This window comes from Pithys albifrons, chromosome 17 (assembly GCF_047495875.1).
Source record: "Pithys albifrons albifrons isolate INPA30051 chromosome 17, PitAlb_v1, whole genome shotgun sequence".
In the NCBI taxonomy this organism is placed as follows: Eukaryota; Metazoa; Chordata; class Aves; order Passeriformes; family Thamnophilidae; genus Pithys; species Pithys albifrons.
The window spans coordinates 13,791,457-13,810,912 of NC_092474.1; the positions used below are offsets into that span (position 1 = coordinate 13,791,457).

General features: G+C 49.9%; 1 protein-coding gene across 2 annotated transcripts in view; it reads left to right on the forward strand.

The window, feature by feature from the left end:
* MTMR3 (myotubularin related protein 3) overlaps positions 1–19,456 on the forward strand; it is a 47,728-nt gene that overhangs the window by 9,477 nt on the left and 18,795 nt on the right. For both annotated transcript variants that reach the window (XM_071571762.1, XM_071571763.1), the window contains exons 5-8: positions 6,046–6,128; positions 8,621–8,787; positions 11,729–11,825; positions 12,604–12,717. In XM_071571762.1, the coding sequence (XP_071427863.1) occupies positions 6,046–6,128; positions 8,621–8,787; positions 11,729–11,825; positions 12,604–12,717 (461 nt within the window). The remainder of the gene's footprint in view (positions 1–6,045; positions 6,129–8,620; positions 8,788–11,728; positions 11,826–12,603; positions 12,718–19,456) is intronic.

Genomic DNA, 19,456 nt, shown 5'->3' on the forward strand with positions numbered 1-19,456 from the left:
TTTTGTATTGTTTTGTTCCAGAACTGAGTATTAGGTCTGTAAAGGTGTTGGTTGCGAAGTGAAGCTCAGTCTTCACTGTTTGATGTTGTGTTTAATGTGCAGGCTTTGAAGTGTGGCTGGGTCATGGTTATCATCAGTCACTCTGTTTTGGTTCATGAACTGTCAGTGTTTTAGGCTGAACAGGCATGTCAGCTCCTGGTGACCTTTGAGTGCAGCATTACAGTGGTAAGTCAGGTCTGGGGATCGTCAGCAGATCAGGGCATTGTTTCTGATCGTGCCAATTGCTCAAATGATGGCAAAAAGAACCAAAATGCAACTGGAAATTTAAGGGCAACTGCCCATCCACAGGAGGTGATACAAGACATGCATGTTCAGGGGGAGCATCACTTGGCTTTTCACTTCTCTGCTGCAGTTGAACCTCCGGTGTGAGTTGAGAGTTGACTTCACAGCTGCTGGAGCCTCTGGAATGGGGCTGAGGGGTCACAGCTGGCTGGGGGACACCTCGAGGGTTCTGCAGGATTCCTCTGCTGCCCTGGGGTACAAACCTGGGTTCCAGGGGTGGAATCTGCCAAGGGACCTGTTACATTGAGTTACTGACTGTTGGGTTTATAGTTCAGTCTCAGTGTTGTGTGGAATTGGCAACTGGAGCTGCCAAAGCAGAAGTTGGGATGTTGAACAAGGAGCTGAGACAGGAGAAACAGGAATAGCTGTGGAAATGAAGAGTTTGTCCTGAGGAATGCCAGGGAATGATGGATTTGCTGTATTAGGGAAGCCACCAGTGCATGCACTGCACTTCCTGTCCTTAGGATAATTGGGGTCATTCATTTGTAAGAATTTTCAATTCAGTGTTTTGGAGCAGTAGCAGGAATTGATGTTTTCTCAACTCATGTTCCCTCTTTGTGTTCAGGGAGGGGTCCATAAAAGTTTATCAATTTTACCACATCAGTTTTGCTTCCCTGACTTTCATACCCAGCGTTCTGCCCTCTCACTCTGTGAGACACCTCATTATCTCCAGCATCATTAACCAGAAATAATCAATTAGTGTATGAGGTAGAGCAGAGTGTAAATCATTCCTTGTAGCCACATATGACCATCACCAGTAATGAACTCTACTGGAATCCAGGGCAGAGAGGGCTTGGAATATCTTCTTGCAATATTTAAGAACCATATTTAAGTTGTTAAATTTGGGAGTAATAATCCCTTTTGTTACTGTTGATCAAAATCATTGATCAGATGGTAATTTTTTAAATTAAATCTTCGCTGAGGAATTTTTCATTGAGTTCCTCTTGATTCTGTCCTGCTGTTTTTACTTCACTAGAGCTGTTCAGAAAACACCTGTAAGAAGATTCTTTTAAAAACACAGCATAAAAGTTTCCTATGATTATCAATTGGAGTTTTTATTACTTGGAATGATTGTGTCCTGAGTGCAGCCACAAAAGGACCTTGTGGACACAAATATTCTGTGTAAGGAGGAGGATTCTTAGCAAATATCTGTGTTCTAGGAGCTGTGAAACAAATGGATTCCCTGTCTGGATGTGCAGCAGTTCTGTGCTGGAATCTCCTCTGGAAGGGGGTGGGATATTCCCAGGGTGCTCCTCAGGAAGCAGTGGGCACATCCCCTCCTAAAGGCACTGCATGAAGTTAAAATCCTGTCAAAAATGGATTCCTGGCCTTGGTTTTCACCTCTCTGTGCTCTTTCTGGTTACAATTGAGGAAATGGTGCCTGTGCCACCCCGGTGTAGCTCCCAGAGCTCCCGGGGAGCTCCTGGGGAAGGAGCACAGGGAAAAGGTGGCTGTGCTCCCTTGCAGCAGTGCAGACAGGGCTGGGTGTGGGACTGTCCCCTGGATCACTCCCTGGATCACAGTGCTAATGGGAACATGGTGTTTCAAATGCAAAAACAAAGGATCCTGCAGACCATGAGTAAATCAGGGGGATTATGACATTCAGGAGTGTTGACTTACATTTGTGCAGGGGATAGAAGTGCAGACTCAACAGGGATCCCTCAGGGCACGTGGGAGCTTTGGTTCCCAGGCCCAGCCCTACTGATTCCTTAAGGAAATGCCAAACTGTGCAGCTGCAGAGTGTCTCTGTGTAATCACTTTTCTCCCTGTAAGCTGATGGCATTGATGGGGGAATTAACATTTTGGGGGAGTTCAGGAGAGCATGGATTGCATGGAGCCTCTTTCCAACAGTGGGGTTTGGGCACAGTGCCAGAAAATTCATCATGGGGGACACTTTCAGTCCTGGTGATGAGGTGAGTTTTAGTGTGAGCTTTCCCTTGCTTGGCCTTTACTGGAAAAAGTGGTTGGATTGGGGTATTCCTTGTGTCCATGGCTGTTGTGGTTCATCCTGCTGGAGGAGCTCAGTCCTTGTCTTGTCCTACTGCTCAAGTTGTTCACACTCATTGCCTGATCCTTGTGAGAGCAGGGAGGGCTCAGTGGTGCCCTTCCAGACAGATCTCAAGTGTCATTAGTTGTAATTAAAAGCTAAATTTGCTTCAGATCCTCCTTGTAGGTTGTGTGGGCCTGAGGGGCTGTCCTGGCACCCTCAGTGCCTCCATGTGTCCCACCATCCCCCCTGCAGGACAGCCAGCACCCAGCCTTGGCCTCGTGCTTCCCAAAGCCACCCACCTGGAACATCCCCCTGGCATTATTCCAACTCTGAGCTGGGAAAACCAGGAAATGCTGATTACAGCTCCTGGCCTGGGGGGTCACGGGGTGGCCTGGAGGGGTTTGGGCCAAATGGTGCTCAGGGGATGGTCTGCAGCAGTTACTTGTGCCCACAGCAGCCTGGCGTGGTCCTCTGCATCCCACTGGGAATTGTGGGCATGGATCCAGCCTCAGGGTGGTTGTTTCAGCAGGGAAAATGTAACTTGTGCTTCTTCTAAGTACAGAGGGAGCATTTTCTAACTATGCCCTGTACTGGTCATTGGTAACAGAGAGTTCCAGTCATCAAAATCGTTAAAAATGCCTCAAAATTAAGAAGTTTTAGTCGCAGAATGTTGCTATTATTTAAAATGAGATCATTTTAGGGAAGAGCCAGTCAGGAGAGAGATACAGCAAGAGCAGGATGCTCCAGTAGTCCCCGTAATGGGATGTAATTGGGCTCAGATAACAGTGCTGGTTTATCCTCACAAAGGCAGGAGTGATGGCTGCTCCCTGCTGGGTCTCAGTGCCATCAGCAGAGTGGAGTGGCTGCAGATGGAGGGGGGTCCCTCCCCAGAACAGGCTGAGGGTGCCTGAAGGATGGGAGGGAAGGGAAGGCTGTCAGGGAGGGAGGGAGCCACAGCAGGTAACTCTGCACAGCTCTCCTGGGGAAGAGTAATGGCCAGAAAGCAGATTGAAAACACAAGAGGATCAGAGGACAGATTTTTATGACTGGGAAGGAAAATTAAAAAGATTAATAGGAAGGTTGTCCTGAAGAAAAATGTGCAGATTGTGAGGAAGTGGCTGCGCGTGGGGAAAACGGATGGTCGGGGAGCAGAGGGCACAGGAGAGGGCAGGGAACAGAGAGTGACTTTGAAAGAGGGAAATTAAAAATAATGCAGGAGGAGAAGAGTTAGTGTGTCATTAGAGTGCAGACAGGAGGAAGAGGAGCCAGGAGGAGGGAGCAAGTGGAGAGCTGCTCAAATGAAGATGGACGTGGGGAAAAATTGCAATAAAGAGGACTTGGGGGAAAACAGATATTAAAAGGCAAAGCAGCATTGGAGTAAAAAACCAAGTCTGGAGTTTTATTGCCTCAGTTGGGAAGAGGTACCTGACTTTCCATGTTGGTGCCTTTTAAGTCATTGGTAGATTTAAATAATTTATTAGACAATCATGGAATCGTTTAGTTTGGCAAAGCCCTCCCAGCCCATGGAGCCCACCCTGTGCCTAATGCCCACCTTGGCAAAGCCCTCGCAGCCCCTGGAGCCCACCCTGTGCCCGATGCCCACCTTGGCAAAGCCCTCCCAGCCCCTGGAGCCCACCCTGTGCCCGATGCCCACCTTGGCAAAGCCCTGCCAGCCCCTGGAGCCCACCCTGTGCCCAATGCCCACCTTGGCAAAGCCCTGCCAGCCCCTGGAGCCCACCCTGTGCCCAATGCCCACCTTGGCAAAGTCCTCCCAGCCCATGGAGCCCACCCTGTGCCCGATGCCCACCTTGTCCCCCAGCCCAGAGCACTGAGTGTCACAGCCAGTCCTGCCTTGGCCATCTCCAGGGCTGGGCACTCCAAACCTCCCTGGGCAGCCCCTTCCAGTGCCTGACCACCCTTTCCATGAGAAAATCCTTCCTGAGAACTATTATTAGTTGTATGTGAGTCTGTCCAGTCAGGAGGAAAGACTGGAAGATTCCCCAGTCAGGATCCATTCCACTCCAGTATCAGCAGCACTGTCCCAGTTTACCTGCCCTGCAGACCAGAACCAAGCAGAGGAGTGAGCAGTAACATACAAGGATTAGCTGTGGAGCAGCACATGTGATGTGGTCTGTGAAGCATTTCAGCCCCTGCTCCTTTGGCAGATCCCCTGCAGTCAGGGTGGGCTTAGGGATGGCAGAGGGGCCTTGTGTCACAGCAGGGGTTCCAGTCACAGTTGTGTCAGTTCTGTTAGACTGTCACAGGTCTCCCGCAGTGGCAATGCTGAAAACACAGACCAACATTCAAATGTATTTGAATATGCAAACTATTGGGCTGTTGGGTCAGGCTCCTTCTTGCCAAGCCTCCTTGTGTCTGGATTTTCTGTTATCATCTAGTTACAACACAAGGGGCAGAATAACTTACCTGTGCCAGCTGGGCAGGGGAGGGTTGTGCCTCTGCAGCTCTTGGCAAGGGACAGGCTGAGCTGCCAGAGAGTCCCTGCCTGTTGTGTTTTGGGGCTGAGGCCTCTGGGCTCTGAGGGGCTGCTGTGAGTGGAGCCTTCCCCAGGGACAGCAGAGTCCTCTTCCCTCTCCTGGGCACAGCTTTGGCCCTGAGTTTGCCCCAGGCATCTTCTTGCTCAGAGTCAGTTTTCCTCTGGTTTGTATTTCTGAGACATCTCTTCCTCTTGCCTCCTGTTTTAGTTCCATTTCCTTGAGATCCAGTACTTTTTAAGCCTTGTGGTGCCTGAGAAGACACTGTCTGGGTTCCTTATCCCAGATCCCTGATGGAAGGTGACCTTCAAGGACTTGCCCAACCCTCTGGGAAGGCCCTGGCAGGTCAGGCTCTTCCAGCCACAGCTCCAAGCCAGGCCTTGAGCTGCCTGACCATAGCCCTGATGGCAGAAATCAGAGTGTTGGAATGTTACTGCAGGATCCCCATGGCAGAGGGTTTGTTGCCTTGTGGAATATTCAATATAATCTAATAAACAATTCAAACAGTTTTGTACTTCATACTTTTTATATTGGCTAAATTCAGGCAATTATTTATGACTTTTATTTGTTTAAGACAATACTGTACATTTACCCATCTCAGATAAAAGTCCAAAAATATTAATGAAAACTAAAATTTTCATCTTGTGGTTTCTTCTTATCCTTAAAGATACTTTTGGGTGCTTTCATGTTTTCCTGTTGAAGCTTCTGTGGGTTCCCCATAAAACATAAGTGCTTGTAACTACACTGAAACAAGAAAGATTCAGCTTTATCACTGTGCCTGGGGCTGCTTCCATCACGAGTGGCCAGATGGTTTTCCCTGAGGAGGAGACACAGGATATTCCCACAGAGAAGCACCCAGACTCCAGCAGTCTTGGGTCTTGCTCAGCAGCCCCTTCTGGGCACCAGCAGTTATAGTTGTGTCCCCAAGATTCCTGAATCCAGGCCTGTAAGAGAAAGATGCTTCCATGAGAGAGCAGCTTGGGTATCTGCTGCCTTTCCTGAAGGATTCTCAGCCCTTTCCATGTGATCCCTTAAGGTGTTTGGGCCGTGGGTGAAACATGAACACAGGGTACCAAACCTTGGATCTGCTGGAGTGGTTCTGCTTGGATTTCTTTGTTTTCCTCCCTCTTACCAGACTCCATGTGGTGCCACAAGAAACCCTTGTGAGATATGCCAAGAAATCCCTGTTGGAATGAAATAATGTGCTGTTTCTGATTGCAGGTCCCGCTGCAGCTCATAGAGAGTGTGGAGTGCAGGGATATATTCCAGCTCCATTTGACTTGCAAGGACTGCAAGGTGATAAGGTACGAGCAGGCTTTGCTTTCCACACCCTGGGGCAGCTGGGATGTTGGGAGGAATTGGATTTGCTTACTCAGAGGACTTGATTGCTCTCCAAAGGGTTTTTTATGTCTGATTTTTATGGTAGTTGGGTATTTTTGTAAGGAGAGTGGCAGCAGGGTGGGCTGTGTGTTTGCTGGGCTGCAGGACAGCAGCACACCCTGCTCTGAGCCCAGGGGTTTGTGGGGAAATCAGTGCTGGCCTCACTGTTTCCCTGCTTTGGATCAGTTGTAATGTATTGCTTCAGTAACAGATACATCAATATCTCCATGCCAGTGGACACAGAGGTGGATAAAGGCACTGACACAGTGCTAGGAGGGTGTTGGGTCAGGATTTGGGGTTTGGGGGGTTCCAGTGCCCTTGAGCAACTCTGTGGTTTCAGCCACTCTGCCTTTTCAACCCCTGTGAGGGTACAGTGCTATCCTTGAGGCACCTTGTGGCACAGGATGGGAGGGAATGATGGCAAAGAAGGGGACAGCCTGAGGAAATGCAGGTCTGCACCCTCTGCAGGGCAGCCAAGCAGCGGATCATGGAGGGCAGCAGGTGCTGCTCTGTCCTTCAGCACTTCCAGAGCCTGAGCCAGGACTCTCTGAGCCACCAAGCCTCAACTCCAGCTACTTTGGCTTTACTTTTCTGCTGCAGAAATTAGTTCTGATCTATGAACTTTAATTAAGAAGAAAGGAACATTTCTTTTTGATTAAATGTTTGCTGGCAGTACCTTTTGTATAATGAAATGAGCCCGAGTCATCTCTGAGCACTCGGGATCTTTGGCAGGTCAGCTGCTTCCTGAAAGGCTTCTTCTTCACCAGGACTGATTTTACTTTAAAAGTAATATTTAGTTTAATTTGAATTCAATATTTAACTTCCTCTTCACTTGTAGCTCTTGACATTTAAGAAAGTCACCCTTCCTCTCTCTACATTAATTTGTTATTTCTCTCCAATTGTAGAATGACTACAAATTGTTTGTATTTATGCCCTTGCTTATGAATTTCCCTTCTAAATTGCATCTCCAAGACTGAGGACTTGAGGTGAAGCCGTTGTGAGATGGTGAAGTTTGGGGTTGAGACAGCAGAATTAGAGCATGTTCATGTTCCTTTTCTTGAGCAAAGTTTGTATTTTGAGTACTGGAGCTCAAGTGAAGATTGTACCTGTTATTTACACCATTAACTTCAGAAGAATTTAGAGAATTTAGGGTGAGATGCATCTTGTCTGGGTATGGATATTCAATAGGGAATTATCCAGTCTGAGTGAGTAGTCTGGGCTTGCTTTATAGTCAATGATGGGAAATAAATAAACACCTGAGGCTGCAGCTCCTCACAGCTCTGTAGAGATGTTGGTTGTGTTTCTTCCTCCCACTGCCTGGCCCTGAGCTCTTTGCAGGTAGTGGTGATAAATGTGCCCTCAGGGAATGCAGGTGCCATCATTAACCAGGGATGGAAATACCAGGGAATATTTAATAACTATAATATCCTGAACAAATCTGTCAGAGCAAAAGAAACCACTCATTTCTTTCCACCCTTTGGAATAAAAGGGTCTAGGAATCCACTTTGAAAAGACAAGCTGATGTAATTTTAATACACTGCTTTGAAATTTAGTTTCTCCTGTGCAGGGAGTATTCTCAGCAGTTGTTGTTGGTCTGTGACGTTGGGCAAAGCTCAGGTTGAAACACATTTGTCCTTCCCACCAAGAGCAGGAGAAGGGTTTGGAAGGGGCCTTAAAGCTCATCCAGTGCCACCCCCTGCCATGGGCAGGGACACCTCCCACCAGCCCAGGTTGCTCCAAGCCCTGTCCAACCTGGTCTTGGACACTCCCAGGGATGGGGCAGCCACAGCTTCTCTGCCCAACCTGTGCCAGGCCCTGCCCACCCTCACAGCCAACAATTCCTTCCCCACATCCCATCTATCCCTGCCCTCTGGCAGTGGGAAGCCATTCCCCTTGTCCTGTCCCTCCATGCCTTGTCCCCAGTCCCAATCCAGCTCTCCTGGAGCCCCTTTAGGCCCTGGAAGGGGCTCTCAGGTGTCCCTGGAGCCTTCTCCAGGTGACCCCCCCAGCTCTCCCAGCGTGTTCTTGTTTTCAGGACTATGATTATAGTTACAGATTATGATACATGTGATAGTTTCTCAGTTTCCACCCAACTCCAGCAGTCAGAAGTCTCTGTAACACTCCCCTGTGTGTGACCTGGTCCTTGCTGTCACAGTGAACACCTGTACAAACCCCCCTCCCTCCTGGCAGGGCCCACCCCTGGGTATTCACAGCAATTTGCTGCTCACAGTTACTCCTGACCCCATCAGTGTGTTTCTTCACTCCTGTCATTAGAATGTACATGGAAGCAGAACTAAGTTGTCACTGAGCTGTTTATTCTCACTTTCTGCTCTCAGAGCTTTTCCTGCTCAGCCTGTCATCTCCCAGTCTGCCTTCTGTGACCCAAACTCACCGTGGCTGTTTGTGTGTGGCACAGGTGTCAGTTCTCCACCTTTGAGCAGTGCCAGGACTGGCTGAAGCGGCTCAACAACGCCATCCGCCCCCCGGCCAGGATCGAGGACCTGTTCTCCTTCGCCTACCACGCCTGGTGCATGGAGGTGTACGCCAGTGAGAAGGAGCAGCACGGGGACCTGTGCCGGCCTGGTACGTGGGGGCACCCCGGGGGGCACCTCGGGGGGCAAAGCAGCTCCTCGGGATCCCTGGGGAATTGCTGTGGGGAGGGGACGTCACACAGTCACAGGATGTGCCGAGCTGGAAGGGACCCATCCAGTCCAACCCCAGGCCCTGCACTGGCCCATCCCCAAGAGTCACACCCTGTGCCCCAGAGCATCATCCAAACACTCCTGGAGCTCTGGCAGCCTTGGGGCTGTGCCCACTGCCCTGGGGAGCCTGGGCAGTGCCCACCACCCTCTGGGGGAAGGACCTTTTGCTGAGATCCAACCTGACCCTGCCCTGGCACAGCTCCAGGCCATTCCCTGGGTGCTGTCCCTGGTCCCCACAGAGCAGAGATCACTGCCTGCCCCTCCTCTGCCCCTCTTGAGGAAGTTGGACCTGCAGTGAGGTCTCCCCTCAGTCTCTTCTTCTCCCGCTGAGCAGACTCAGCTGCCCCTTATTTCTCTTCACAATTAACAGTTTTTTCACCACGGTAGCAACTTTGAGTCCAAACCACCTGGCATTGTTTGTGCCATGATTTTTGTGACTGCCTGGCATGGTGGTTCCCAGCAGGGATGTTGAGGGGCAGGAGGTGAAGGAGGTGAGAGGCCCTGAGCTGCTCCTGAGCTTCACTTGGAGCCACAACACTGAGATGTGTTTTAGTGCAATTCCATCCTTGCTTTAAAGCTGCCAAGCAAATAAAAGCTAAAAATTGGGATGCTGGTGGTTGTAGCACTTGTTTGAATATAAGAAATCTAATTTCCAGCTCTCTGCAATCTCTTGTCACTCACAATTCACTGCTTGAGGGAAGTGTCCCAGTTGTCAGGCTGAGGGATGTTCCTGGCATTCTGGCCTTGTTCCTGAGCTTTCCCTGGAGTTGGGCATGGACTGTCACATCCAACCTGGCCTTGGACACTCCCAGGAATAAGAAGCAGCATTTACCTTTTTATTAATTTTACGTATCAGATTTTTTCTCAAATGTGTGACTATCAAATCCTCCTCTTTTCCATAACTGTGTCTTCTCTCGCCTGTGTCTGGGGGTAGATGTTCTCCTTCAAAGAGCTGAATTACAGTTGAGATAAATCTGTGTGAATGTCATTAAATAAGTCAATCCCAAGATGTTGTAATTTCTCTTTTACATCCAAGGAGCCCATTCTTTGGTAGATATGGACAAAAGTACCAAACTGCTTCAAAATCCATCCAACATCAGGGGCAAACTCTGTCAGCAATGTGTGTGATAGAGGTACAAGCTGTGGCTCAGGATCAGCTTTATGGGCAGGAGGCACAAGTCAATCAAATGTCCAGCTTGTTTTTCCTGTGATTCTGAGAGTGGATTGAGGTGCTTCTAAATACCATCCATCTTGGCTCAAAGTGCCTCTTAAAATCCCAGCATTTCAGTTGGAGTGCACTAAATGTTAAGGCTGGAGTTTCATTTCTCAGAGGAAAACCTGTGGTTTTCCCAGTAGCTGAAAATGAAGAGGGAGAAATCAAACAGAATATTTTATTTCCATGGAATTTTATGTGTTTCTCTTAAAACCCACCAGAGATATGCAGCATTGATTGGGAGGTTTCCAGTATTCCCATTTCCTATCAAAAAAAACTCCTTAAGGATGGATCACAAGTTTGAAAGACCATTCCTCAGAGCAGCTGGTGGTGAAGCCCATCCTTGGTGCTGGAGGAACATCTGCTGCTCCAGAAAAAGGGATGGTTGAATAAAAGAGTCTCTAAGGACACCTCCCACCAGCCCAGGTTGCTCCAAGCCCTGTCCAGCCTGGCCTTGGACACTCCCAGGGATGGGGCAGCCACAGCTTCTCTGCCCAACCTGTGCCAGGGCCTGCCCACCCTCACAGGGAGCAATCCCTTCCCAGTATCTGTTCTTGGTATTTTTCTAATTGTTCTGTAATGTCACATTAAAGAATTGTTTCAGACATGTACACGTACAACTTTGAGCTAAATGTGCATCTACAGATATCTGGGGGATTGGAAAGACTTTAAGGGTTTTCTGAAATATTTAATGGAAAGATGTAATACTTAAAGCATTAATTTTTCAGCAGGTTTCTGTCCCCTTTTGGTGCTGCTCTGCCTCAGGATTTAATGACACAGGAATTTAAAGAGACAAACTATGGATGGACTTTCAGAATCACTTGATTTAGTGTTGCTCAGATACTCATTAAGTTTAGCACATTTCTTAGAAACCTGGAAGTTTCATCTCATTCTCTAGAATTTAATAACTACCAGAATGGTTATTCTTCATTACCATTGTATATTTTTCAACTGTATTTTCATACTTTTAAAAGAAATCTCTAGGAAATAAATGGGGCTCATTGCACTTCCTTGAGTGTATTAATCCAGGAGTTTGTGAGGATCTTTTGACTGGTATTTTTGCCTTCCTGTCTCCCCATGAGTCACAGAGGAATGGTGTCCAATTACCCCTGGCAAAGTGAGGTGCAGGATAAGTGACAGGACTTCCCTCCAGCCAGAGAGGAACCCTGGGGCTGGAATTGCATGTTCAGTGGAGATTGCCCACGTTCCAGAGCACATTCCAGACCTCAGCCCCTCACCGGAGATTCACATTCTTCTCATTGATAGAAAATCCTTCTGAACTTCACAAAATAAAATCTACTGAAGTTTTCCCACTGAAACTCCTGATGTATCTAAATTCCTTTTGGTGACTGGCTTGGTTCTGGTTTGCAGTGTTACTGTTTTATATGAATTTCTAGAAGTTGGTAATTTCAGGGGAAAAACTCCTCGTTGGACTTTGGCATTTCTGGAGAGCTGAGCATGGAGAGCCACCAGAGCCATTGCCCAAATCAGGCTGGGAAATGCAGCTGGTTCTGGGCTGAGTGCTGTGTTTTTCTCTAACTAGGCTGCAAAGTAGGAATCTTAATTTCTCATTTCCCATTTATTTTCTCCCTGTGCTCCTGATCCCCAGGAGAACATGTAACTTCCAGGTTTAAGAACGAAGTGGAGCGGATGGGGTTTGACATGAACAATGCCTGGAGGATTTCCAACATCAATGAGAAGTACAAGTGAGTACTTGGCTGATTCACAGCCCAGTGGCACCTCAGAGCACTCCTTTTTTACAGCACATTCTGCAACTCTTTTTTGGTTCTACAGGGCCTAATAATGGGCAATCGGAATTATGATTTTTTGTTGTTTTATGGAAAAACATGCTTTAAATTATTTTTAATTAGCTGATACAATTTTTGAAGCTTAGAAATACCAGATTTTGGTGAGCTTGCTGGAGGGCTTCTTAGAGACTAAGATTCTAAGGGAAGAAATGGGCATTTAAGTGAACAAAGAGGGGAGTTTGAACTTCTGTGAACAATTTTGTATTGTGCTTATTCTCTGACTTACCCACAAAAAAAAAAAAGAAGTTTGGAAGAGTTACGTTTGTAGATGCTGAAAATAAGAGAAAACACTTTCTGAGGTCCTGACAGCCCAGACAAAAGTCCCCCTCAGGCTCTGAGCAGGGGAAGGTGCTCCTGGATTGTCAGCTGGTGGGTGATGCTGCTCAGAGCCAGCCCAGCTGGAACAGGCTGAGGGAACACCTGTCCTTGCTCTGGCTCTGCAGAGCAGTGACTTGCAGCTGGTGGTTGGTGTGCCTTGGTCTCTGAAAACCTTGGGAAGGAAAAACAGCCATTCCCTACATGTTTAATGCTGGGGAAGGGGGAATTGATTAACCGGGACTGAAACAGGAATTACCAACGGGGCATTTGCTGGGGTGAGCAGTGCCAGGTCCTACCCTGCCAGGGGTGTAGCTGCTCTGTGTCCCTGAGTCCCAACCCTTTGCCCCCCTCTCCCCAGGCTGTGTGGCAGTTACCCCCAGGAGATCATTGTTCCTGCCTGGATCACGGATAAGGAGCTGGAGAGCGTGGCGAGTTTCCGCTCCTGGAAGCGCATCCCGGCCGTGGTGTACAGGTGAGGCCCTGCAGGGCAGCAGGTGAGGCCCTGCAGGGCAACGGGTGAGGCTCTGCAGGGCAACCGGGGCAGGCTCTCCAGGGCAACAGGTGAGGCCCTGCAGGGCAACAGGTGAGGCCCTGCAGGGCAACAGGTGAGGCCCTGCAGGGCAACCGGGGCAGGCTCTCCAGGGCAACAGGTGAGGCCCTGCAGGGCAACCGGGGCAGGCTCTCCAGGGCAACAGGTGAGGCCCTGCAGGGCAACAGGTGAGGCCCTGCAGGGCAACAGGTGAGGCCCTGCAGGGCAACCGGGGCAGGCTCTGCCGGGCAACGGGGGAGGCCCTGCAGGGCAACGGGGGAGGCCCTGCAGGGCAACGGGGGAGGCCCTGCAGGGCAACGGGGGAGGCCCTGCAGGGCAACGGGGGAGGCCCTGCAGGGCAACGGGGGAGGCCCTGCAGGGCAACGGGGGAGGCCCTGCAGGGCAACGGGGGAGGCCCTGCAGGGCAACGGGGGAGGCCCTGCAGGGCAACGGGGGAGGCCCTGCAGCCCCTCAGCAATGGGAGTCTGGCAATGAAAGCTGCAATCCCTGCCATGCTGTGCAGGTGAGGCCCTGCAGCCCCTCAGCAATGGGGGTCTGGCCAGCAAAAGCTGCAATCCCTGTCATGCTGTACAGGGGAGTCCCTGCAGCCCCTCAGCAATGGGGTCTGGCAATGAAAGCTGCAATTCCTGCCATGCTGTACAGGGGAGGCCCTGCAGCCCCTCAGCAATGGGGGTCTGGCCAGCAAAAGCTGCAATCCCTGTCATGCTGTACAGGGGAGTCCCTGCAGCCCCTCAGCAATGGGAGTCTGGCAATGAAAGCTGCAATCCCTGCCATGCTGTGCAGGGGAGGAGGCCCTGCAGCCCCTCAGCAATGGGGTCTGGCAATGAAAGCTGCAATCCCTGCCATGCTGTACAGGGGAGGCCCTGCAGCCCCTCAACAATGGGGGTCTGGCCAGCAAAAGCTGCAATCCCTGCCATGCTGTGCAGGGGAGGAGGCCCTGCAGCCCCTCAGCAATGGGGTCTGGCAATGAAAGCTGCAATTCCTGCCATGCTGTACAGGGGAGGCCCTGCAGCCCCTCAGCAATGGGGGTCTGGCCAGCAAAAGCTGCAATAACTGGGAATTTTGCTGGTAATGAAAGACATTGTGGCTCCTCTGGGAAGGCACAACTCGCTGCTCTTTCACCCTGAGAGGGAACGGGGCTTTAGACTCTGAATTCCAAACACACACTCAGCACTGGCACCTCCTGCAAATCATTCCTGGGGCAGTCACCCCAGTTAAGATTGATTGGGAAATTTTTTTAATATGAAAGTGAAGAAATGTGAGATGAAGCCCTCAGTGATGAATGGCCTCCCTGGCTGGGCACTCGTGGCTTCTCTGGCCTCTTACCTGGCTGGTTCTCAACTGCAGTATAAGCAAGGACAAATGCCAACATTAATGGAAGGAGATATAAAACTCCAATTAAAAATTATTGTATGATTAACTCTATCTGCGTATTTTAGGTAGTTTTCATTAGACAGTCTCTTCCTTACACTGAGTCCAGCAATTCTATGTAATAAAATTGCTTTTCTGGAGTACTGGGTTTTGGCAGCTTCTTTAGTAAGAAATATATTTCAGCATCTCTTTTTTCAAGTATTCTGGATTCTCTGGATATTCTGTGGCTGCCCCAGCCATGGAAGTGTCCAAGGCCAGGTTGGACAGGGCAACTGGGACAGTGGAAGGTGTCCCTGCCTGTGGCAAGGGGTGACACTGAATGGGCTTTGAGGTCCCTTCTAACTCAAACATTCTATGATTCTATAAACCTCTCATTTAACACCTTGGCCCCTTCCCTGGTGTGGTTATCCTCCCATAAATCTTTAAAATCTCTTTAAAAAATCAGATTACAAAGGGATTACAAAGATAATCAATACTGATGAATACCTGTTCCTTGGGAACAAGGGCAGGCTGCCTGTGGAGAGCAGGAAGTTGGCAGATCCATAATGCTGGACTGGAGGAGCGAGGGCACGAGAGGTCCCAGCCACACAACACTGGCTCAGGGCTCTTCTCCTGTCACAGGAGAACAAATTGGCTCATGGCAGCAAACCATTATCTTTAAATCCTCCTGTCTTCTCTCCTTTTCCATCCAAACAGCAAAGGGATTTAGAAAGGTCTCCTTTGGAATGGTGAGAAATTGTTCCATCCTCTGCTCAACTCCTGTGGGGGGAAAATGCCTTCCAGCATATGCTGGCTTTAAAAAATGTAGATATTTTATTATTATGGTGCTGTTTGTATGTACAAATATGCATGTTGTGTATGTGTAACTGTAGTGTGATTGTTGTGTGGAGTTGGGCTCAGCTTTGCAGGTGCATCTCAGGCTGCTCTGGGCCTTTCCTGTGGCTGTCACCCAATTAGGGGACACCTCACCTGCATATACAGGGAGGCTTCCCTCCTCCTGCCACCAGGGCACACAGGGAAAGCACTTTGTCCTCATTCCTGGGAGCAGCCTGCATTCCAGGGATTTATGGGAGAGCAGTTTGAAAGTCAAAAGGCCACAGAGACTGAAATTGTGCTGTCCTTGGGTTCAGTTCTCTGCAGTTCTGCTGATGCTCTGTGGGGTAAATCACACCTGAGTTTTCATTGCCAGTCCTCAAATCAAGGAGAGAAAACTGTCTTTTTTAATTGCTTTTTTTTTCTTACCTCTACATTTAGTAATAGATTTTTCAGGGCATCCAGTTCATCATTCTGGGCTCTAATTGAGCTCACAGCAGGGAGTGGGTGATGATCCATATGATTTCAAGGCCAAGTTGGATGGGGCTTGGAGCAACCTGGGCTGGTGGGAGATGTCCCTGCCCATGGCAGGGGGTGGAACTGGATGGGCTTTAAGGTCCCTTCCCACCCAAATCATTCTGGGATTGGAATTTCATATATAATTATATATATATGACCATTAAACCAGTTTTTTCTTAGCCTTGGAGGAGTAAGGAGCAAAGCCTTTTTCAGCATTTTTATCCATTAAGGATGATTTGGGGGCTTAATGATTTTAGTTTCATTATTGATGACATTAATACATCTCGTTTTGCTTTACTTCAGGGGAAAAAGAATAATAATTATTTTTTAAAAGTTATTCCAATGACTTCTCTCAGATGCTGAACAGTGGGACAGAGAGAGACCAGACAGACATTGGCAGTAAATTCCTTGTCCTTGTAAAGCAGTCGAGGCTGAAAAGCGGAACAGGCTGAAGTTGAAGAGCAGCTTCAGGAATACTCCTGGAAATGAGACTGTCAGGAGTGTTGCTTCTGTCCTCTGATCAGATTTCTAGAGGAATCTCACCTCCAATCTCTGCAGTTTTGCTCGGTGTTGACAGTTTTTTAAACCCATTCTCATTTCACAAGGTCACAGAACCCCAGAGTGGTTTGGGTTGGAAGGGACCCTGAAACTCATCCAGCCATGGGCAGGGACACCTCCCACTGTCCCAGGGTGCTCCAAGCCCTGTCCAGCCTGGCTTAGGAGACTTCCAGGTGTGGGGCAGCCACAGCTTCTCTGGGCAGCAATAGTTTGTGTAGCTAAATCTGACCCCAGACAATCAGTGTTAGGGAGAAGGCTCCCAGGATTTTGTGGAAAGACAACAGAGAGGACTTCCTGCCTTTTAGGAAGAGCATCTTAAGCTCAGAGAACCTCTCTGGGAGCTGGCTGTGTGCAGGGAGTCCTTTTGCCTTGCCCACTGCTGAAGGGCAGCACCCACACAGGAGCTCCTGTGGCACAGGGGACAAAGGCACGTGGAAACCCACCCTGTTCCCTCCCTGCCGGCTCCTGTCCCTGACCTGCAGCAGTGCTGTTTCCATTGCAAGTGCTGGGGGCTCAGGAGTGCACTGCAGGGAGCAGCTCAACCTCCCTTACTCCTCCTGCTCTGTAGTACAAGGACCTGGGGGATTGATTGTTGTGCTCAGGGATAGTTTGAACAGGGGAAGGGTTGAGCCTGTGCAGAGCTGTGTGTACATCCCACAGCTGCACAGCAGCTTCTGAGGGGCTTCAGAGTTCCAAATGGGGCTTCACTCCTTGGTTTCTGCAGGGGCTGCCTGTTGCTGTGTCTTTAGTGAGGAAATTGGCAGTGGAGGTTTTGCTTTAGGTTTTTTAAATCTGTTTTTTTGGTTCCTGAGCACTGAGTGGCACCATCATATCCCCCAGGACCTCGGAATCACTGGCTGTGTTTTGTCCCAGTGGCCAGTCCTGTTGGAATGGTGTGATTGCTCAGACCTCCAGCATGCCCCTAAGTAGAATTGTTTGCTGATTCCTGCTGGTACATCTGAACGTGGTGTATTTGTGTGGGATAGGAGTGTTTGAATTCACAGCCATCAGCAAGCTCAACTTCTGGCCTAATGATTCTGTTTTATTTGGGGCATAATGCGAGGCAAGAACCTGGAGATGAAAATATAACTGTTTATGAACCTGAGAAAATGAATCTGCAGCAGGTAGTAATGAAATCTGGGGGAACATATGGAAAAATAAATGAGCTGCTCTGTTCAAAATAGATTTCTTACACGTATAATGATGTTTTATTTTCTTTTATTATTTGTGCAAGCGTGGCGGGGAACTGGGTGGCCTTTCAGTGATTGGCACGTACTTTTTGCTGAACTAATTTGCTCTGGGTAGAGCTGTTTCTGGAAGGCCATTAATTCCCTCAGAAATCCATTTCCCTGTGCCTGCAGTGGGCTGGCACCTGCTGTAGGTGCTGTGGCCTCGCAGCACTGACCCTGTGCCTCAGTTACTGTGGCAGCTCCGTCCTCCCTCCGGAGGGGTTCTGTGTGACACAGTGACACAGGAGCCGTGGAAAACACTCCAAATTGTGCCTCCCAGCCTGTTTTCCACAGGAGGCTCTGCCCCCCACACCGTGTCCTGCTGTGCTGCCACTGATGGGGAGCGGGAGGCGGCGCTGCCCACGTGGGGACACTGCGGAGGAGGTGCTGCACAGCACCCTGGGGTGGCAGCTGTGACAGCCCCCACTGCAGCCTGTCACAGCTCCACACTCAGTGCTCACAGCCTGGAGGGGAGGGCTGGAAGCTCTGGGGGGTTGTATTCCTGCACACGACTGGTGGAATTGGCTGTTCCCGTTTGCTTGAAGGTTGAGCTGAGCCTTTGCTGCTCTGGTTCCCTGACCAGAGGGAATCAAACATCTCCTGGGGGCCCTGGAGCTGAGATGGGCAGTTTGTCTGCTGGAAGGGTCAAAAATCCTTTGCTGCACCATGACATGTAGGAACTGTAGCTGGCAGGTGTGTGCCTTGGAAAGCCAGAGCTGTGGGGGGAGCACAACCTGAGCAGGAGCAGCATTGCCCAGAGGCACCTCTGCTTGGAGGGATGTGTTCCCAAAAATCCACCCCTGTGCTGGGCTGGTCCCACAGTGTGGGCAGCAGGGAGGGGGGGATTGTGCCCCTCTGCCCCCTCAGGTGAGACCCCACCTGCAGAGCTGCCCCAGCCCTGGGGACCAGCACAGAAAGGACCTGGAGCTGCCGGAGGAGGCCCCGGAGATGCTCCAGGGCTGGAGCCCCTCTGCTCTGGAGCCAGGCTGGGAGAGCTGGGAGGGTCACCTGGAGAAGAGAAGGCTCCAGGGACACCTGAGAGCCCCTTCCAGGGCCTGAAGGGGCTCCAGGAGAGCTGGAGAAATACGTGGGACAAGGGACGGAGGAACAGGACAAGGGGGAATGGCTTCCCACTGCTAGAGGGCAGGGATAGATGGGATATTGGGAAGGAATTGCTGGCTGTGAGGGTAGACAGGCCCTGGCACAGGTTGGGCAGAGAAGCTGTGGCTGCCCCATCCCTGGGAGTGTCCAAGGCCAGGTTGGACAGGACTTGGAGCAGCCTGGACTAGTGGGAGGTGTCCCTGCCCATGGCAGAAGGTGGGACTGGATGGACCTTAAGGTCCTTTCCAATCCAAGCCATTCCATGGCTGTGTGATCCACAGGCCATTTATTTAGAGAAGCAGAGTGTGTGGATGAGTGGTGGGATGTTTCAGCTGGGACAGGAGGCAGGGAATAAACTCTGTGTGTCCTGTTCTTCAGCACTGGTGCCTCACTGTGTGACCTCAGAGTAGTTGTGTCTCTGCTGCTCCTGCAGCTTCCGGTGCCCAGGGCTGAGCTCCCTGAGTTCTGCTGCTGGGGAAGGTCAGGGACAAGGTTGTTACTCCCAGATGGAAATGCTTTGGTGAATGGGGAATCTCAGGGGGGAGGTAGCAGTGGAATTCCTGTGATCATATGTTTCAGTCCTCTTTTATAATAGATTATAGGGGAGAGTTTTTAAATCTTTTTCAGGGCATGTTTGCAATGGTTCAATGAGTTTTAATTATTTCAGATCTGTTCTTTTATGTGTAGTACAAGAGGCTGGGTCACATTTAAAGAAATAACTAATAACTCTTCAGACATGTGAAAAAATGTGATTTTTTTTAATGTCACTCCCCAGGACACAAGAGCCCTGCTCAGGCTGGGCTGTTCCTCAGTGATCTCCCATCCAGCAGGTGTTGAATCCTTCTGAAATGCCTCACCCGCTGTTCCAAAACACTCCCCAGCTTTCATCAGCCAACAGGCCACAACACTGAGCAAGAAGATGCTCTGTTTTCTCTTCCTGACCCTGGTTTGGCTTTGCCCTCTCAGTGCCTGTGGTCACAGCCAGCATTTTGAGGGGAAGCACATGGAATACCCTGCCCCCAAATCCCAGCTTGGGGATCCCAACAGAGAGGTCCCCGGTGGGAATTAGG